Source organism: Leucopleurus acutus (assembly GCF_964270905.1).
Source record: "Leucopleurus acutus genome assembly, chromosome: 20".
Taxonomy (NCBI): Eukaryota; Metazoa; Chordata; class Mammalia; order Artiodactyla; family Delphinidae; genus Leucopleurus; species Leucopleurus acutus.
Window position 1 is genome coordinate 56,193,992 of NC_139162.1, and position 19,659 is coordinate 56,213,650.

The following is a 19,659-nucleotide window of genomic DNA, read 5'->3' on the forward strand; positions in this document are numbered from 1 at the left end:
ATTGGTTCCCAGGCCTGTCTGACCCAGGGCCCTTGCTCAGAAGATATTACGTGCCCAAATCAGATTATCCTCGATTCAAGGCTGCCTCTTGGCTCTGGGACTCTAGCAGTTAATTTCCTTTCTCCAGCCTCAGTTTTTCCACCTGTACAATGGGGATAGTGGTCGTTCCTGCCTCCTGGGGTGGTTGTGAGGATTAGATGAGCTAGTGCAGGTGAGGACACAGCTTAGCACACGAGCTCAGTTAACAAGAGTGACCATGACGGTTCCTAACCGTGCTTCTCTGTGCCAGACACAATGTGGACTCTTAATACACTACATCCCACCCTCACTATAGCCCTTGGGGGGAGGAACTTGACCCCTGTTTCAGAAAGGGCATTGAGGCTCAGAGAGGGCAAGCCCCTTGCCTCAGTCCACAGAGAAGAGCTGCGGGGACTCAGAATAACAATGCAAATTCCTCGGGCGTCAGACTTGGCCTGGGGCTCCAGGTTAGGCTTCCACGATGGGCCGATGGGCCCCCGCTGAATGTCCTTAGGTGGGCCTCCTCCTCTCTCAGCCTCAGCTTGTAAACTGGGGGCTGTCTTGGAAGACCCCCCAAGTTGTATTCTGGCTGCTGCAGCTTCAGGCAGGGAACCATTCCCTCCTCCCCACCTCTCCCCAGACTGGAGCCTGGCTCAGAGGTCCTGGAAGGTCATGGAGCTGCTGCCCCCGCAGTCCTGCAAAGGCCAGCAGGGTCCAGTTACTTGCTGGGGGCGGGGAAGGATATTGTCCGAGGGTCTTGATAGATGAACTGTCTGCCCCTGCCAACAGATGAAGAAGCACACTGAGAGTCCTGTTCCCTGGGTCTCATTAAGCCCTAAGACTTAAATAACTGCTGACTAGTAACCTGGGGAGGGCCTCTGCTAGTCGGGACTCCAAATGTGGCACCCCAACTTGGAAGCAAGAGGTCCCCTTTTTCGTTCCCAGGTGGGAGCAGGTGCACCCCTACTCCAGGTCACCCCAGAGGGCCCCACTGGGGATTCAGGCTCCTGGCGCCCCTCTGCAAGCCAGGGTTGGGGGAGCTACTGGGCACTCGGGCCCCAGGTCCCTCCACCCTCTGCCACCTCCTGCCAGCCCTAAAGAAGCGGGTGCTTAATTATCCGGTCACTCTATCCCTGCTTGGCCAGGCAGCTAAGCCCAAACATCTGGCCTCGGGGCCCATGGCCAGGATAGGAGGCCAGCCCCCACCTACTGCTGGCCCTGACCCTGGACACCTCCCACAGGACATCTGAACCTGATCCTGTGCCTGCCAGCTTGCAACAAGCCCAAAACAGTAGCTTCAGAGGCCTAGCAATCTTGATGCAGAGAAAACATTTGACAAAATTAACACCCATTCATGGTTTACAAACAGGCACACACACGCACTCTTCGCAAAGTAGGAGCAGAGGGAACATCGTTAATCAGACAAAGGGTGGAAAGGGAGGCACAGATCTGTCATTTCCCACAGGCGATACGACTGACCACATAGAAAACCGCAAAGAATCAAGCGGACAAGTATCTAGCATTAATGAGCGTTTAGCTGGGATGTGGGATCAATACTCTAAAATCCTGTTCTCACAATTCCTTGCACCTCAAAGTGCGACCCATGGACCAGAAGTGTCGGCCACCCCTGGGAGCTGGTTAGGAAAGCAGAATTTCGGGTGCCACCCAGACCCACCGGATCAGAATCTGCGTTTTAACAAGGTCAGGGGTTAGGGGTGCAGGGTGGGGTGGTGGTGATGCGTGGGTGCTGCCCAAGTCGTTTGCATGTCTGTACTTGAGCTGAACGAATGCAGAGAACAGTGTCTCTGAGGCCCTACAAGGCTGGCGCCCTTCTGGGTCCCAGGTAAACGCTTTCCTGCAAGGAGGGTGTGGGTTGGTTGCAGCCCCACAGCTTTAACGTTCTGCGGCCATGAGTCGATCTGATGCGCATTGTGATTTTTTCGAGTTTTTGGGCTTTTTAGGCCACACTGTGGCATGTGGGACCTAGTGCCCTAACCAGGGATCAAACCCGGGCCCCCTGCATTGGACCCACTGGACCACCAGGGAAGTCCTGTGCATCATGATTTTTGATTTTGTGTTTGCAATGGATGATTCTGTGTTTTGAGGTCAATGAGACAAGGAAGCATTCTCTGGGCGCTGGGAGCGGGGACTCATGCAAAGCCCCACATCCCCTATAAGTTCTGGTGGCCAGACCCCTGGCTATCCAGCTTCAGGCAGCCTCCACGATCCCCTACCCCTTGAGGGTCTGCCAGTGATTATCCTGGTGCCCAGGGAACATGACATTCAGTAGCAAAGGTGGGGGCCGGGGAGGGAAAAAGCTTTTTTTTTTTTTTTTTTTTTGCCGGACGCGGGCCTCTCACTGTTGTGGCCTCTCCCGTTGCGGAGCACAGGCTCCGGATGCGCAGGCTCAGCGGTCATGGCTCACGGGCCCAGCTGCTCCGCGGCATGTGGGATCTTCCTGGACCAGGGCACGAACCCGTGTCCCCTGCATCGGCAGGCGGACTCTCAACCACTGCGCCACCAGGGAAGCCCAAAAGCTTTTATTTAAAAACAAGAAACCCTACGTTTTCTCTTTTAAAATATTTATCTAGTTATTTATTTATCTGGCTGCGCCGGGTCTTAGTCGCGGCACGCGGGATCTTCATTGCAGCATGTGGACTCTTGGTTGTGGCATGCGGGATCTAGTTCCCTGACCAGGGATCCGACCCGGGCCCCCTGCATTGGGAGCACGGAGTCTTAGCCACTGGACCACCAGGGAAGTCCCACGTTTTCATTTTGTACTGGACACCCACACATTTTGTAACTGGTCCTGCTTGTATACTTGGGGTTCCCCAGCTGGGGTGTAGCCAGAGCTTCCTTGGTGATCACGGGCCCAGGTACACTTTGTGGGGTCGGGGGTGAGTGGGGAGTCAAGACCAAAGGCTTTGGAATCAGATTCAGCCACCTTTTGACTTTAGGGTCTTTGGAAAGTAGGGGCCTCGACAGTCTCGTCTGTAAAATGGAGAGAGACGTGAACGGGTCCTGTGTGAAGAGTGGGTCCTGAATTCAGCACTATTAGAAAAAGGGCAGGATTTTTTCTTTTTCATTTTCTTTTTAATGTGAACTCAGAGGCTCAGAGAAGGAAAGGAAACTAATCAAGGTCACAGCATGAGAACCTTGGAAATGCCTGTTTTGGTTTTTTTCTTTTAAGCAGCTTCATTGAGATGAAATTTACATGCCAATCTCACCCTTCTAAAAATTTTATTGAAATATGGTTAATTTACAGTGTGTTAATTTCAGGTGTACAGCAAAGTGATTCAGTTATACATACATCTATTCTTTCTTAGAGTATATATATATATATATATATATTCTTTTTTAGATTCTTTTCCATTATAGGTTGTTACAAGATACTGAGTATAGTTCACTGTGCTATACAGTAGGACCTTGTTGGTTATCTATTTTATATATAGTGGTGTGTATATTTTAACCCCAAACTCCTAATTTATCCCTCCCTCCCCCTTTCCCCTTTGGTAATCGTAAGTTTGTTTTCTAAGTCTGAGTGTATTTCTGTTTCGTAAATAAGTTCATTTTATCATGTTTTTAGATTCCGTGTATGTGATATCATATGATAGTTGTTTTTCTCTGACTTCGCTTAGTATGATAATCTCTAGGTCCATCCAAAGTTCACCCTTTTTACATGTACAATTCAATGACTTTTAATGTACTCAGAGAATTGTGCAACATTTAGCACAATCTAATTTTAGAGCTTTTCCACCACTATCGCCACCCCTAAAAAGCAAGCCTGTACCCATGAGCAGTCAGTCACTCCCCATTTCCCCTGGCAATCACTAATCTTTCTTCCTCTGTGGATACACAGAATCCTACAGTAGGTCATCTTCTGTGACTGGCTCTGGGTTTTTGAGGTTCATCCATGATGTAGCATGTGTCAGTGCTTCCTTCTTTTTTATGGCTGAGTAATACTCCACTGGATGGATAGACCACATTTCTTTTTTTTTTTCTGCACCACGCGACTTATGAAATCTTAGTTCCCCAACTAGGGATTGAACTTGGGCCCTCAGCAGTGAAAGCGTGGAGTCCTAACCACTGGACCGCCAGGGAATTCCCTAGACCACATTTCTTTTATCCCTTTGTTAGTGGCTTGACATTTGGGTTGTTCCCACTCTCGCTATTGTGAGCAATGTTGCCGTGAACATTTGTGTGGAGGCATGTTTTTATTTCTCATGGGCATTTACCTAGGAGCAGAATTGCCGGGCCATATCGTAGCTCCATGGTTAATTAACATTTTGAGGAACTGCCAGGCGGTCTTCCAAAGCAACTGCCCCATCTTTTACATTCTGCCAGCCCCATAGGAGGGCTCCAACTTCTCCACCCCCTTGCCAGCACATGTTACTGTCTGTCTTTCCACTACGGCCCTTGCCTGGGTCCAAAAGCTTTTCGACCTTCCTTTCCATGTAGGTGTCCCAACTCGCATCTCCTCCAAGGGAGGGGCGGCCACCTCAGCAACACACACCCACATACTCACACTCATCCTTACTCTGTCACACTCACATCCACACTCACACACGTGTGCTCAGGCCCCCAGTCCCCTCAAGACCCCTCCCCCAGGTCCTGACGGCCACAGGACACTCCTACAGTTTAAGAGCATGGAGCTTGGGACTCCCCTGGCGGTCCAGCTGTTAAGACTCTGCACTTCCAACGCAGGGGGCACAGGTTCGACCTCTGGTCGGGGAATGAAGATCGAGCATGGACCTTGGACAGTTGAAGAGCTGGCCTGGATTTGAATCCTCCCTCTGCCCAACGTTCCGTGTGACCTCAGGCAGGCACCTCGGCTGCTCTGGACCACCTGTGTCCACCCCTGAAGTGGGGAGGATCTAAGGGACCCCTTCCAGCGAGTTCAGGACGTGCCACCTGCTGGGAGCTGCTTGAGGGGTAAGCGGCTTCACTCGAGTAAAGTATCACGATTAGTATTATGTGTCTTGTCATTAAGTAACGCTAAATTAGCACCACCCCATCCACTCCTGTCTCTTCCTCCAGCCCTCCTGCGGGGGCCCATCGCTGGGTCATTATCACCTCCCAGTGTATCCCCAGCTGATGCCACCAATTAGCACCCTCTGTGCCCCCCCAGACCCTGCTCCTCTCCACTCCCCCGCCCCTCAGCCCCACCCCACCCCCCAGCCACCTCCAGCTTTTTTGGGACACATTCTTGGCCTAATTGCTTGGGTTATTTCAGATTCACGGGTGAGGTGGCAGGAGGTCCCGCTCGTGCTCCCCCTACTGCACCCACCATCTTGTTCTCCCCCTACTCCAGGAAGCTCACCTGGATTGCCCGGGACAGGGGCCCATGTCCCCAGGTCTCTGGACTGAACTTAGATTGAAAGGATCCTTGGGGTCACTCCACACATGTTGCCTCCACCACACCCCTCCCCTTCAGGCAACACCTTGGTGGCCACAGCAGGGGCCCTGGGGGGTGCAGGGCCAGGGAGAGGATGACATATGATCCAGCCCTGAGTTGTAGCCATTCTCTAGGCGGGCGGCCAAGGAGGGCACAGAGAGGAAGAGAGAGTGTTTGCAAACAGGGCAGCTGCCAAGAAGGGGCCAGGGTGACGGGGTGGCGGGGGCGGGTGGGTGTGAAGGAGAGGAGGGCCCAGCTGGTAACTGGCAGCCGCGCCTGTGACTTGTCTTCCCCCTGCTACACACACACACACACACACACACACACCACACATGCAGGCCCAAGGCCTCACAGACACGCAAGCATCTCACTGCACACAGTGAGATGCACACAGACTCTATTTTCTCCCCTCACCCAGGCAGTCACACGATTACATGAGCACACGGGGGCTCAGACGCTTGTAGACACACAAAGCCCACGCACTCATGTCATCTGTGTTCAAACCCTCATGTCTCTCTCTCTCCCCCGCACACAAACACACACCATTGTTTACACACACACGTGGGCTCAGACACTCATGGACACACAAACACCCAGAAATACACGCTCAAGTTCCTACCCACCTGAGAACAGCTGGACACTTTCCAGCTCTGGTGGCTAATCCCTCTCCTTCTCACACATATGTGTGCAGGGTAGGTGCAAACAGTGCTGACACACTCCCAGGGACACCACAAACGCACACGCGGAGCCAGCACCTCGCAGGAGCGCCCGGTGGGACCACTGTCTGCCATTCTTTCTGCCTCTGTCTGTCTCTCCGTTTCTCTCTGTCTCTGTCTCTCCTCCACAACATGCTCTCCAGGGCACACAGGCACGCACACGCCGGCCTTCTCTTTCCCACACTGCCAGACCGACAGCGTCACGGGGACCTAAGTGCCAGATGGACTTTATTTGCAGAGAGCGGTTGGGGTGACAGAGAGACAAAGCACATTATCCAGAGGGCGTGGGCCCAGCATGTGGGGAGGAAGAGGGAGTTAGGCAGGGAGCGGAACCCAGCAAAACAGAAAAGACAAGGGCAGGAAGACAGGCATACACGGAGGGAGGCTGTGCAAAACCAGGGGGGTCCGTTTACTGAATAAGCATCTGTGGACCACCTACATGGGGCAGGATGACCCCTTCTACGTGGCATCCGTCAGAGAGCAGGACAGGCTGAGATCCTGGGCCCCCGGGAGCCCACATTCCAGCCGGGCACACGGAATAACCACTACAAATAGACAAATTGTCCGGCTGGAAGGGAGTGAGTGTCACAGAGGAAAGGGGAGCGGAGCAAGAGTAGGGGGCTGGGAGTGCAGGCTGTAGTGTCCCGCGGTGGTGAGGGGCGGCCTGGCTGGGACAGCTTGGCAGGAGGTGCGGGAAAGCACCCAGAACACGGCAGGCAAAGGGAGCAGCGGGTGCCAAGGCCCGGGGAAGATGGGGCAGGTGTGGACAGACACGGGGTGCTCTCGGAGACCCCCTTCCCCCGGACCAAGGCAGCAGACAGATGCCCCAACGTGGGAATTAAGGACAGAAAGGGGAAAATCATGAGACAGAGACCAACAGACAGCAGAGCAGCCAGCCGCCACCCATGAATGCGGAGGAGGCCTCAGGATGGGGGCTGGGGTTGCCTTCCGGAGCCTCCCCAGGCCGGGCTGGGCCCGGGCTGCCCCCGCGCTTCTCACTCTGGGTCCCCCTTCTCCCCCTGGGGCGCCTCCTCGGCCTCCCCCTCCCGCTGCCTCCAGGGCCGCCCCAGGTAGTCCCGGATGGAGCTCACGGGGCTTCTCCTTCGGGGGTGAGGGTCCAGCAGCCCCCACAGGAGAGCGTCTGCCACGGGCGTCAGGCCAAGCCAGGGCTGAGGACGCGCCTGGGGCTGGCCTGAGGCCTGCCAGATGACGTAGTCCTCATAGAAGGGGTCGGCCTCCACCAGGGGCTGGTCCCAGGGGAAGTAGCCAGTAAGAAGGCAGAAGAGCAGGACGCCCAGGGCCCAAGCGTCCAGGGCGGGCTGGATGGGCAGGCCCTCGGGGCGGGGCGGGGGGCCACAGAGCTCCGGGGCCGTGTAGGGTATGGGCGGCCCCACCAGGCGCAGCAGGGTCCCGCGGGGCCGCGTGTGGCCGAAGTCGGCAAGCTTGACCCACCGGCAGGCTGGGTCGCACACCAGCACGTTCTCCGGCTTGAGGTCCCGGTACACCAGGCCGCGGGAGTGGATGTGCTCCAGGGCTGAGGCCAGCTGCGCCGCACAGCGCTGGGCTGCTGGCTGCAGGAGGCCCACCTGTGGGTGACAGGTGTCAGGGTCCATCACCCTGCCCGCCAGCCAGAAGGGAACGGGGCCATAGCGTTTGTCCTCGGCCCCGGGGAGCAGGCCCAGGGGATGGAGGGCCCCATAGAGGGTGGCTCTGGTGAGGCCTGGTGTGAGCCCCGCGGTGCCTGGCGTGAGCCCCGTGGGCCCTGGTGTGAGGCCTGGTGTGAGCCCCGTGGGGCCTGGTGCGAGCCCCGTGGCCCTGGTGTGAGCCCCGTGGGCCCTCGTGTGAGCCCCGTGAGCCCTGGCGTGAGCCCCGTGAGGCCTGGCGTGAGCCCCGTGGGGCCTGGTGTGAACCCCGTGGCCCTGGTGTGAGCCCCGTGGGGCCTGGTGTGAGCCCCGTGAGCCCTGGTGTGAGCCCCGTGGGCCCTGGTGTGAACCCCGTGGCCCTGGTGTGAGCCCCGTGGGGCCTGGCGTGAGCCCCGTGGTCCTGGCGTGAGCCCCGTGGGTCCTGGCGTGAGCCCCGTGGGGCCTGGCGTGAGCCCCGTGAGGCCTGGCGTGAGCCCCGTGGGCCTGGTGTGAGCCCTGTGAGGCCTGGCGTGAGCCCTGTGGGCCCTGGTGAACCTCAGTAGGGTGCAGTGTTGGTTCCGTGGCGGCCATGAACTCCTCAGAGGCCTCACAATTCCACAAGACCTGCGGGCCCAGTGAGGCCTCTGCAGGGCTACCTGAGTCACCATGCAGTGAGTGTGATTCCTGGGGCCCAGGTTGGGTAGGGGCGTCCACGTGGCACCCCCTGAGCCATGGGAGGCTGACCCACCTTGGGCTGGATGAAGGCGATGAGGTCTCCATGCAGGACAGGCTCGGTCAGGAAGCTGTAGGAGTCGACTGACTCCACGCCAATGCCGTAGGCCGCCACGATGGCCGAGTGCGAGCCCAGGGAGAGGCCCACACAGAACTCATACAGGAAGCCTCGGAGGGTGGTGGAGGCCTTCGGGAGCTGCTTCAGGGCAAAGGTTGTGCCTGACGGAGCAGGGACAGAGGTGAGAGGTGCATGAGCCTAGGGCCAGCCCTGCTGTCCCTCAGCCTGGACTCTCTCCCATATGCCGCCCTCACCCCCTCCACCGCCTGCCCCCTGACAAGCCTGCCCTAGAACAGCGTGGCCACTGAAACAACACCAGTGGTGATGATAATAATAATAATAATGATAATAGTATTTAGTGAGTTCCTACTCTGCTGTCTTGGAGCAGGTAGAATGGTACCACGAAAACCGAACTCAGAACTTCCAATAATTTTATTGGGCCCCTCGTTCCAGCAAACCCATGCCAAAAAGCCATGTTTGAGGCAACTGGGGAAAAGATACCCTGAACTGGGTATTAGACCCCACTAAGGAATTATTGTGAATTTTGCCACACGTGGAAACAACTTCCTAGAATGTAAGCTCCCAGGAGGCAGAAACTCTGGTTTCTCCAATTTTTGTTTTTTTCTTTTCCATTACGGTCCTTAAAAAACTGAAAATAGAGTTATCATGTGATCCTGCAATCCTACTCCTGGGCATATATCTGGTAAAGACTCCATTCAGATACATGCACCCCAATGTTCATAGCTGAACTATTTACAATAGCCAAGACATGGAAGCAACCTAAATGCCCATTGACGAATGGATAAACACAGGATGGACTATTCCTCAAGCCATAAAAAAGAATGAAATCGTGCCATGTGCAGCAACATGGATGGACCTAGAGATTGTCATACTGAGTGAGGTAAGTGAGACAGAGAAAGACAAATAGCATATGGTTTGTTCAATTTTTGAGTCACCAGCTGCCAGGGCCCAACCTTGCCCAAGAGGCTGTGTGTGATGGGGGAGGGTCACGTCCTTACCTAAAATGCTAACCATTCCCCTCCCCCTCCCCAACTGGGTGCAGCAGTGCCTCTTCTGTTTATCGACAATGCTCTGAATTCCCACCATCATGCACAAGCTGCCTTCGATTTTGAGGACCTGGAAGAGTCCCCCTTACAAACCCCCTGTTCCCCATTATGGCCTCCAAGTTCTGTGACGACCCAGGTCTGCATCTTTTTGCATCTTTCTCTGTTGTGGGCTGCCTTGTGTCCCTCCCCCCACCACTCCCCACTGCGAAATTCATATGTTAAAGTTCTCACCCTGCAGTATCACACAATATGACTGTATTTGGCCGCGCCACACGGCTTGCGGGATCTTAGTACCCCATCCAGGGATTGAACCCAGGCCCGTGGCAGTGAAAGTGCAGAATCCTAACCACTGGACCGCCAGGGAATTCCCTGGAGAGAGGGTCTTGAAAGAGGTAAAATGAGATCATTGGGGTGGTCCTTAGTCCAGTATGACTGGTGTCCTTATAAGAAGAGGAAATTTGGACACAGACATGCACACAGGGGAGACGGTGTGAGGACACAAGGAGAAGGTGGCCGTCTGCAAGCCGAGGAGAGAGGCCTCAGGAGAAACCAACCGTGCTGGCACCTTGATCTCGGACTCCCGCCTCCAGAACTGTGAGCCCCCCCTAGTCTGTGGTACTTCATTATGACAATCATAGGAACCTAACACACCCTCTCCCCATTCGTGCTGGGAGCTCCCTGAAGGCTGGGCTGGCTCAGACTCCTCCTTGGGGGCCCAGCAGCCCCCTGGACAGGGCTGAGCCCTCCAGTCTCCTTGGAAGGTGATGACCAGATTGGGGTTGGGGTGCACAACCACCGTGTGCTGGCCTTGCTAAGTGCCTGGCAGACAGCATGGCTCTGCGTCACTCCCACGATGACCACCAAGCCGGCCACGTGTGAGGGCCATGAGAGGGGGCTCTGTCTTCCTCCCCATTGTCCCCAGCAACTAGAGCTACCAACATTTCCTCAGAGAATCACAGTTCTTTCAGAGAAGGAATCATCACCCACGTTTTCAAAGGAGGAGGCTGAGGTTCGGAGAGGGTAGGGGAGTTACTAAGATCACACAGCCTGGAAGGAGCAGAGGCAGGACTTGATTGAGGTTTACAGACTCCTCAGCCTTGGCTAGCTTCTGCCTGGGCCCACACCACTGCCCCCCGCCTCTGTCCCCAGGCCTTTGTACCTTTCTGACGGTGGGTGACCAGCAGGACCCGGCCAAAGCGACCCTGGCCCAGGGGACGCACGTGCTGGTAGAGCTCGTCCACCTCGGCCTGGACCAGGGTCTGGGCGCTCAGCGCCATCATGTCCTCCAGTGCCAGGGCCGCTTCCTGGCCCTGCCGCAGCTCCTCTGCCGTGAGGCCCCCCAGGTCCTCCCCAGCACCGTTCTCCACAGCCCCCATCTCCATTTCCACCTGTTTCTCCTCTGATGGCTTCCCAGGCATCTCTGCAAGGGCAGAAGAGAGGGTGACCAGGACTTAGGTCCTGCCAGACCAGGGGCCAGGGGAGGAGGGGCTGGGGACCTGGACTCCTGGATCTGAGGAGGAGGGTGGAAGCTGATTGTCTCAGGCCATCGTGACTCATTTTCCCTTCTTATTAGAGGCGTCTTGGGAGTGGGGAGACCAGTCTCGGGTTGGGGTGAGGTCAAGTCTGAGGCCACAGATGTCCCTCACCCCACCCCCACATCCCTGCGCCACCTGATGGCCTGAGGATGAAAGATGAACCAGATAACTCGAGACACCCCCCACCTGTTTCCAAAGCAAACAGACTTGGGCCCTGGGGGTGGGTGAGAAGCCTCAGCCTCCTAAGAGTAAACAGGTGCTCTCTGCCCCCAGGGCCTGTGCAGGGCGGCGGCTCACACCAGGGCCCGGGGACGCCTGGGGCCTGGGTGGGAGCTAAGTGCTCGGGATGAGCTCCAAGCCCTTCGTGGTCTGGGCTCCAACTCAACAGCCCCAGCCCCTCCCCACTCAGACCCAGGGGCCCCGGCCCCCAGCCGACCCCTCTGCCACGACCTTATGTAACTCACACATCTTGGGAGCCCCCCCAAGACTCTGTGTCCCTGACACTCAACCACTCCACAGTCTCAAGGTCTGTAATTAGCCCCTGATCCCCCAAAGAACCCAGGACTCTGACCACCTGCACAGCTTCACCCTCAGGCCCACCTCAGGAGGTCTGACCCTTGCCTCCTCCTGACCCGGGCTCCAACCTCCGGACCTCACCTTCTCCAAGGCTTGCCTGACCCTTCGGCTGCCCGCTGTGGTCAGTGCCCAGCACTCAGAGCCCAGGCCAGCAGAGGCCTGCCCTGCAGCAAGACCCCGCCCCCACCTAGGGGGTCGTAGCCCCGCCCCAGGCCTCGCCCCTTGAACCTCATGGGGAGAGCGACATCGTGCGTTGTCTCCCAGAACTGGCTCTGGCCAGACAGATATCCCAGGCCAGGAAGTCAGTCCTCCCTCTTCAGACCAGACCCCAGCCCCTCCTCCCTCAGACCCAGGGGTCTGGGCCCCCAGCCCCTCCCCCCTCAGACCCAGGAGTCCGGGCCCCCAGGCCCTCCCCCTCAGACCCAGGGTTCCAGACCCCAGCCCCTCCTCCCTCAGACCCAGGGGTCCGGACCCCCAGCCCCTCCCCCCTCAGACCCAGGAGTCCGGGCCCCAGCCCCTCCTCCCTCAGACCCTGGGGTGTAGGCCCCCAGCCCCTCCTCCCTCAGACCCTGGGGTCCAGACCCCCAGCCCCTCCCCCCTCAGACCCAGGAGTCCGGGCCCCAGCCCCTCCTCCCTCAGACCCTGGGGTCCAGACCCCCAGCCCCTCCTCCCTCAGACCCTGGGGTCCAGACCCCAGCCCCTCCTCCCTCAGACCCTGGGGTCCAGACCCCCAGCCCCTCCTCCCTCAGACCCAGGGATCCGGGCCCCCAGCCCCTCCTCCCTCAGACCCAGGGGTCCAGACCCCCAGCCCCTCCCCCCTCAGACCCAGGAGTCCGGGCCCCAGCCCCTCCTCCCTCAGACCCTGGTGTCCAGACCCCCAGCCCCTCCTCCCTCAGACCCAGGGGTCCGGGCCCCCAGCCCCTCCTCCCTCAGACCCTGGGGTCCAGACCCCCAGCCCCTCCTCCCTCAGACCCAGGGGTCCGGGCCCCCAGCCCCTCCCCCCTCAGACCCAGGAGTCCAGGCCCCCAGCCCCTCCTCCCTCAGACCCAGGGGTCCAGATCCCCAGCCCCTCCTCCCTCAGACACTGGGGTCCAGACCCCCAGCCCCTCCCCCCTCAGACCCATGGGTCCGGGCCCCAGCCCCTCCCCCCTCAGATCCAGGGGTCCAGGCCCCCAGCCTCTCCCCCCTCAGATCCAGGAGTCCTGGTCCCCTGTAGAGGATGAAATCATTTCTCCAGCTTGCCCCTGCCTTGACCCCAGCCAGCTGCCCCATTAGTGCCCCACTGACAGGTCTGACACAAGTGTTTGGTAAGGGGCGTCCGGGGGAGGAGACATGGGGTCCTGTGTGGGGAAAGGATGAGACAACAAGATTCCAGAATGATGCAGTGAGAAATGACCTCAGACTCGGAGCAGAGGGGGAGCAGGTGGTGCAGCAACTGGGAAGTGAAGGCCCTGAAGGGAGGGGAAGAAGGGAGGGGAGTCCCAGTTATGAGTCTGCAGACTTCAAAGTTGGGCGGGGGGCAGGCAGGGACTCCCAGGGCTGAAGGAGGAGGCAGGGGTGGGGTCCCGGAGGGTTGCACCCACCCCCTCAGGTTTAGAGCGAGATGATCCATGTGAACTCACTTGATTCTTTTTAAATTTACTTTTTATTTCAGAATCATTTTTGGATGTGCAGGACAGCTGCTTTGAGCTCCCATGTCGCCTCACCAAGCTCTCTGCCAGGTGAGTCCCTCACCCAGCCATCGGTGCATTTGTCCAAATGTAGACAGTAACCGTCAGTCAAACGCTAGATGCTTCCCATGTCCATCAACAGCCTTTACCTGCCCCAGGGTCCAATTCAGGACACCCCGTCGTATGGAGTGAACTCACGTTTTTAAATCTAGAAAGCACGTAGGACAGATTCCCCAGAAAGAAGCAGGCCCCCGTGGCCGTGCTGGGTGCGGGGCACGCGGCATGGGATCCACGCAGCCCCTGCCTTGCAGGCGGGAAGCTTCACAAGTCAGGGGTCTGTGTGCTGGGATGGGGGTGGCATCGGGCCGGCCCGGGTGAACACAGATCCCTGCAAACCAGCCGTGGCCCTCAGCGTGGACGGGACCAGCACACGCCACGGTGCTTGTGCTCTCAGGGAGCTGGCGCGGGAGGCTCGCCGTGTGAGAGCAGAACCCGAAAGGATGTGCAGGGGGACAAGACCAAGTCTATCCTGGGCAGCCTGCGAGGGGAGATGAAAAAGGTGGAGGCGCAGATCCCTGGGCTACAAGTTTCGGAGGAGCCGGAGAGGCCCCTGGGGAGGGGTCTACTTTCTGGAGGCCTGGAGTTGGGAAGAAGGCATTCTCGGGGGAGAACACAGGGTTTCCAAACGTCTGCAAGCAAGAGAGGGTGTGTGTGTGCCTATCTGTGTGTCCATTTAGGTCCAGAAAGGATGAGTGCCTCTCCTTAATGTCCCCCAGAGCCCAGGGAAGTGGGAGAGATGGAAGGCGAGGTTTCCATGGTGTTGGATATGGAAAGCCCAGATTTGGTGCCAGGGCCAGCGGGAGTCACCTAAGGTCTTAAAGGAGAGGACTGACCACATCACAAGTCCATAAGCACCCAACATGTCCCCACCGTGCAGAAATGCATCTACAGGGGAAACAGCACCTTCCTTCAAGAAGACACGCTCAGGACAAAAGAGAGAGGAAGGGTCCTTGAGGGAGGAGGGGTCAGGACCCCTGGATCTGAGGGGGAGGGGCTGGGGGCCTGGACCCCTGGGTCTGAGGGAGGAGGGGTGGGGGTCTGACCCCTGGGTCTGAGGGAGGAGGGGCTGGGGGCCTGGACCCATGGGTCCTCAGTCAGGAGGGGAATTGTGCATACAAGTCCAGGCTTCAGTTGGGAGAGATGCAATGTGTTCCATCTCTGTCCTCCCGGGAGCAGCTGTCTCTCCATCCAGGTGGCCATGGGGGCTGGGGGAGAGGCCTTTGGCCCAAGCTCTGGGCGCTTGTCCCAGTCAGCTGGTCAGGGCTGTCCCCCATCTGTCCGCACCTCCCACCATCATTGTCGTCATTCTCTTCCCCCTCTGACCACTCTTCCAGGCTTGCTCCCCCCTCTTCCTCCTCCCCGTCTTCACTGGACACACTCCCCAAGCCCCCAGGTCTCTCTTTGTTCTCCTTTAACCCCCAATCATCCCCCAGGAAGCCCAGGACAGCCAGTGGGGGGATCCTAGTCTCTTGATTCAGGTCCAGAAGCCCCTGGAGCAGTGCCAGAGCTGGGGGCGCAAACTGGTCCCAAGGGGGCGGTGGTTGAAGTGGCTGGGGCCTGGTGGTCATCCAGCCAGCAAAGGCCTCAAACCCAGGGTCAGGGGCTAGCGCCGCATCCCAAGGGAAACAGGCCATGGCCGCACAGAAGAGAAGCACCCCCAGCCCCCAGGAGTCCACTGCTGGTCGCAGGGGCAGTGTGTCAGGGGGCAGCAGGAGGCAGAGCTCGGGTGGGGCGGAGGGCAGTGGCCCTGGTGGGGCAGAGGTTGGACTGCCCTCAGGCCGGGTCAGACCCAGGTCACCCAGGGCCACACGGCTGCAGACAGGGTCGAAGACCAGCACGTTGTCTGGCTTGACGTCCGCATGCACCAGCCCCCGGCCATGGAGGAAGTCCAGGGCTCCAGCTAGCTGGGCCACCACCCGCTTCACCTGCAGCTCTGGGAGGCCCTGGGGTCAAAGAGAGAGGACGAAGGTCAGGCTGCTTTGGTTCCTTCTTTACGTTGCTTCTTGGGGTTCAAGAATCCAAATTCCCAGACAAGGGGCTACCTCTAGTGTCCCCAGAACATACCCCCAACAGCTTCTCCAGGTCACCCTCAACCACAAGCTGCCCCCACATCTGTACTCCTGTAGACCAAATCCCAGATGTTTTCCTCACTGGAACCCCAGATCTAACGAGAACTTCTTGAACTTCCATCAGACTTTGTCCTAACACTCAAACCCATTCCTTATATTTCTTATCTCCTCTAAACTGACCACCAAGATCTCCAGTGAAAACCCAAATCCCACACTTAATCCTAATCTGAGTCCCGTACTAATGGAGGTCCCATCTCTAACTCAGACCCAGTTCTAAAGTCCCACAGGTTATTTCATCAATCGACTGATAGATCGATCCATCCAGCTAGCCACGGAGCAAGACAGCAATCCATCCATCAAACCAGTTATCCATCCAACGGTCTACACAGCAGGGTTTCCACTCAATACCCATTCCGCCAGCTAGTCAGCAATTCAATAATTTGTCCAGTTATTTAATAGCCAACATCCATCCATTCATCCCTCCGTCCTTCAATCCATCCAAACATCCATCCATCCATCCATCCACCCATCTTTCCATCCATCCGTCCATCCTACTCTTTCCCTCCTTCTCTCCCTCCCTTCCTTTTTTCCTTCTGTTTATCCCCAACTCTATTTCAAATCCAAAGTCTATTCCTAAAGATGGCCCTACCCTAACTGCAAACTCAAGTACCCCCAGAATATCATGGATTCAGTCCTGACCTGGTCTTTCTAGAGAGAACTTCATTACAGCCCTTCTCCAACTCAACCTACATACACATTCTCAAGCATCTCTGCTTCACTCTGCAGCCCCAGCCATGCTCTTCTCCACACCCGTGACCAATCTATAATCAACCCTAAACTCAACCCATCCAACTCCACCCACACCCGTTCCCAATGCCAATGCCAATTAAAAGCCCATCTCTGTCTCCTTCCCTACCACCTCATCTGACCTGATCCATCCTCAACCCCAGTCCCAACTCCCTGCCCTGGATGGATTAGGGTTGGGGTTAGTCATGGAACTGCATTGAGAATTAGAAATAAGGAGGTGGTTTGGGGGCTTAGGGCAGAGTTAAGATTTGGGGGTCAGGGTTGGAGACAGGACTGGGGGAGGGACAAAGTCAGACCTGGGATGAACAGTCCCAACCTCTGTCCCTTGCCTCCCTGCCTCACCCGTTCCTGCAGCATCCCGCTGAGATCCCCACAGGGCGCATACTCCTGGGCCAAGGCGAAGTGTCGGGGGGTCTCCAGGGGTCCTGCCAGGGTCTGGAGCAGGCCTGGATGTGATGAGACACAGCGGCCCACACAGAACTCTCTCAGGAAGGTGGTTCTCAGGACCGAGTCCCGAGGTAGGAGCTTCAGAGCCACAGCCGGACCTGCTGGGGAGGCGGGGGCAGAAGGGAACTCAGGGCGCTCTGATCTTGCTGTGGGGCCCTAGGCAAGCCACTCGACCTCTCTGAGCCTCAGACGTCTTACATATAAAACAAGAGGGGCAGGGCATAGTGTCTGACCTCTCTGTGCCTCGAGTTTCTCCATCTGTGAAGTGGAGGTTGGAGGAGACCTTCCCTGAGGACTCTTTCTGCTCTGCCTCAGATTGCTTTGTGGTCTTGCACAACTGCCTTACCCTCTCTGGACCTCAGTTTTCTCTCGCATAAAGTAGGGGACGCGGAGACTTGAATTTCAGTCCAAGTTGTGCTCCCGCCTTGCTGTGTGACCTCAGGCAAGTCTCTCACCCTCTCTGGGTGAGTTCCATTTTTTGGAAGACCACAGAGCTCTTAACTTTCTGGAACCCCATCAAGATGTGTCCTCATCAGCTCCCCGCAAGGCTGCTCCCTGTCTCAGTGGTTTCAGAGGGGGAAGCCTGGGGGACGTCAAGGACTGTGCCCTTTGGTGGCCAAACTCACCCCCTTGGCGAGGCCGGGCAAGGAGCACGTGGCCGTAGGAGCCGGAGCCCAGCTTTCGGATGAGGTGATACTGGACACGCAGACTCCTCACTGGGGTCACCCTGGTGGCCGTCAGCTCCACGAGCCTCTGGAGGGCCGTGGCTGTGTCCTCCTGCAGGAGAGGGACAGAGGTGGGGAGGGGGTGAGTCTGGGGGCCACCCAGAACAGCAGGGGGGCCTGGAGGCCCAGCCCAGGGCTGAGGTGGGGGGTTGGTCCCCAGGGAGGGGCATGAGTCACAATGACTCACCCGCCCTCAGGCCACCTGTTTTTGTGTCCTGGCGGGGTTATGGGTGATTGTCTCAGCGCCCCTGCCCACTGCCATCTGTGGGAGGCACCAAAGCCCCAGCCCCACTGGGGGCCTCCTCAGCCCACACCACCCCGACTCTACGCCTCTCTTTCTCCATCCTCCTCTCTTCCCGGGTTTCCTGTTCTTTGTTTCTGAGTACATTTCCCCCAGGGGTCTTGGCCTTGCTGTGTGTCCTCGGGTTTAGTTCTTCTGGGTCTTTCATGTTTCTCTGTTTCCCTGTCTCTTCCGTGTCTCTCTGTGTCTCTCTGTGTGTGTCTGCCCCTGGCCCTCTCCATCTCCCGCATCCCTCTCTGTCTCTCTCTGTCTCTCCCTCCCTCGTCTCCTTTCTCTCACCTCCGGGTCCCCATCCTCCTGGTTCTCGGGGTCCCTGAGCTCCATCTCAAGGGTGACCTGGTGTCAGCTGGCCCTCGGGCAAGCACCCCTGGTCTGGGCTCCCCAAAAGCGGCACGCCCACTGAGCTCCACTGCACCCCTGAGCAGAGCCAAGGCCTGGAGCTCATCCGAAGGGTCTGCCTCCGTGCCCCTCTGCGTCCAAGTCCAGAGACTTCCCTGCCTGTCTGGCCCCCTCTCTCCACACCTCCCTGTCTCTGTCTTGCCCTTTTTCTAGCTCCCGGGTCTCAGGGTGGGTCTCCCCGCCTGTCTGTTGGTCCCTGGCCCCTCGCTCCTGTCCCCACGCTCTTCCCACTATGGTCGCTGTCTGTCTGTCTGTCTGTCTTTCAGGATGTCCGCACTCTGTCCCCCACTCTGGCCTGCTCTCCCCAGTGTCTCTCCGTCTCTCTCCCGTCTTTGTTTCTGACTCTCTCCAAGCCTTTTGTCCCTCCCTTTTTCTGGGCCTGGGACAGGGGTGTGTGTGACAGCTCAGAGACATCCTGTCACCCCCCCACCCCTCCCTCCCCCTTCCAAACTTAGACCAGCTTGGACTCTGGGCTCTGGTCCCAGGACAGAGGGGACAAAACATATTATGAACCCCCAGGGGCCAGGCCTGAGGGCAGCAGAGAAAGGGGAGCCCAGCCCCTTCATACACCTTACCTGGGTTGGGAGACCCAGGGCTCTGTGCATCCACCTGCCTCCATGGGCCTCTGGTGACCAGGGAGACCACTCCCAAAGCCCCCTAATACCAAGAGTCCCCACCCCCAGCCCTCCCCCATCAGACCCGGGAGCTCTTAATAGAGGACTCTGGGGAAAAGTCTTCTTTCATGTACTCAGCAAGGCTCTGAGCCCAGCTCTGCACTGGGGCCTTTATGCTGCATCCTCCCAGCCACCCAAAAGGGTGGTGATTTATCCCCAGTTTACAGAAAAGGAAACTGAGGTTCTGAGTGGCAATCGGCTTACGTTGGGTCAGAGAGGAGGAGGTGTGGGGTGACGCGGGACAGGCCTGTGTGACTCAGCCCGGACGCCTGCCCCATCAGGTTTCAACTACTACTACAACCTGCTATTAATAAAGACGCAGCTAGAAAGGTCTCTGGGCCCCTGGAAGGATCCCCAGGAAACTGGCTTCTGTGTTGGCCCTGGGAACCTGGGCAGGGCTGGCGGGGTGCGGTGCAGAGGCAGAACTTCCTTTGTTCTTTGACTTTTCGAGGTTTGTGGAAAGTTGCAAGCACAGAACAGTGGAAAAGGAAAGCCACAGGGAACACCCTCCACTCCACTGACCAGACTTCACAAACATTACTTTTTGCCATACTCTCTTTCTCTCTCTTTTCTTTTGTGGGGATGGAGTATTTTAAAGTAAATTGCAGCCTAGGGAAATCATCTGGGGCAAAATGATACACTGCCTGGTGTTTGGTTTCAAATACTCCAGCGGAGGAAAACATGGCCCAAGTGAAGGTGGGGATCTTGAGTCAACAGCACATGTGTTGCTGAGCACATGGAAGTTCCTTTACTCTTTACTCTTGGTTCTGCTAGAAATTTTCCCTCAT

At 57.5% G+C, this 19,659-nt stretch overlaps 2 protein-coding genes across 2 annotated transcripts; both read right to left on the bottom strand.

The window, feature by feature from the left end:
* Positions 1–7,124: 7,124 nt before the first annotated feature.
* SBK2 (SH3 domain binding kinase family member 2) lies at positions 7,125–11,026 on the bottom strand (the record flags this gene model as incomplete). Its single annotated transcript, XM_082861948.1, has 3 exons — positions 7,125–7,715; positions 8,500–8,702; positions 10,768–11,026. 3 exons carry the CDS (start codon positions 11,024–11,026, stop codon positions 7,125–7,127), a joined length of 1,053 nt encoding a protein of 350 aa, XP_082718074.1.
* Positions 11,027–11,059: 33 nt separating this feature from the next.
* SBK3 (SH3 domain binding kinase family member 3) lies at positions 11,060–18,122 on the bottom strand (the record flags this gene model as incomplete). Its single annotated transcript, XM_082861949.1, has 5 exons — positions 11,060–11,066; positions 14,734–15,392; positions 16,668–16,870; positions 17,399–17,549; positions 18,078–18,122. The coding sequence occupies 5 exons, from the start codon at positions 18,120–18,122 to the stop codon at positions 11,060–11,062; spliced, it is 1,065 nt and encodes a 354-aa protein (XP_082718075.1).
* Positions 18,123–19,659: the final 1,537 nt, after the last annotated feature.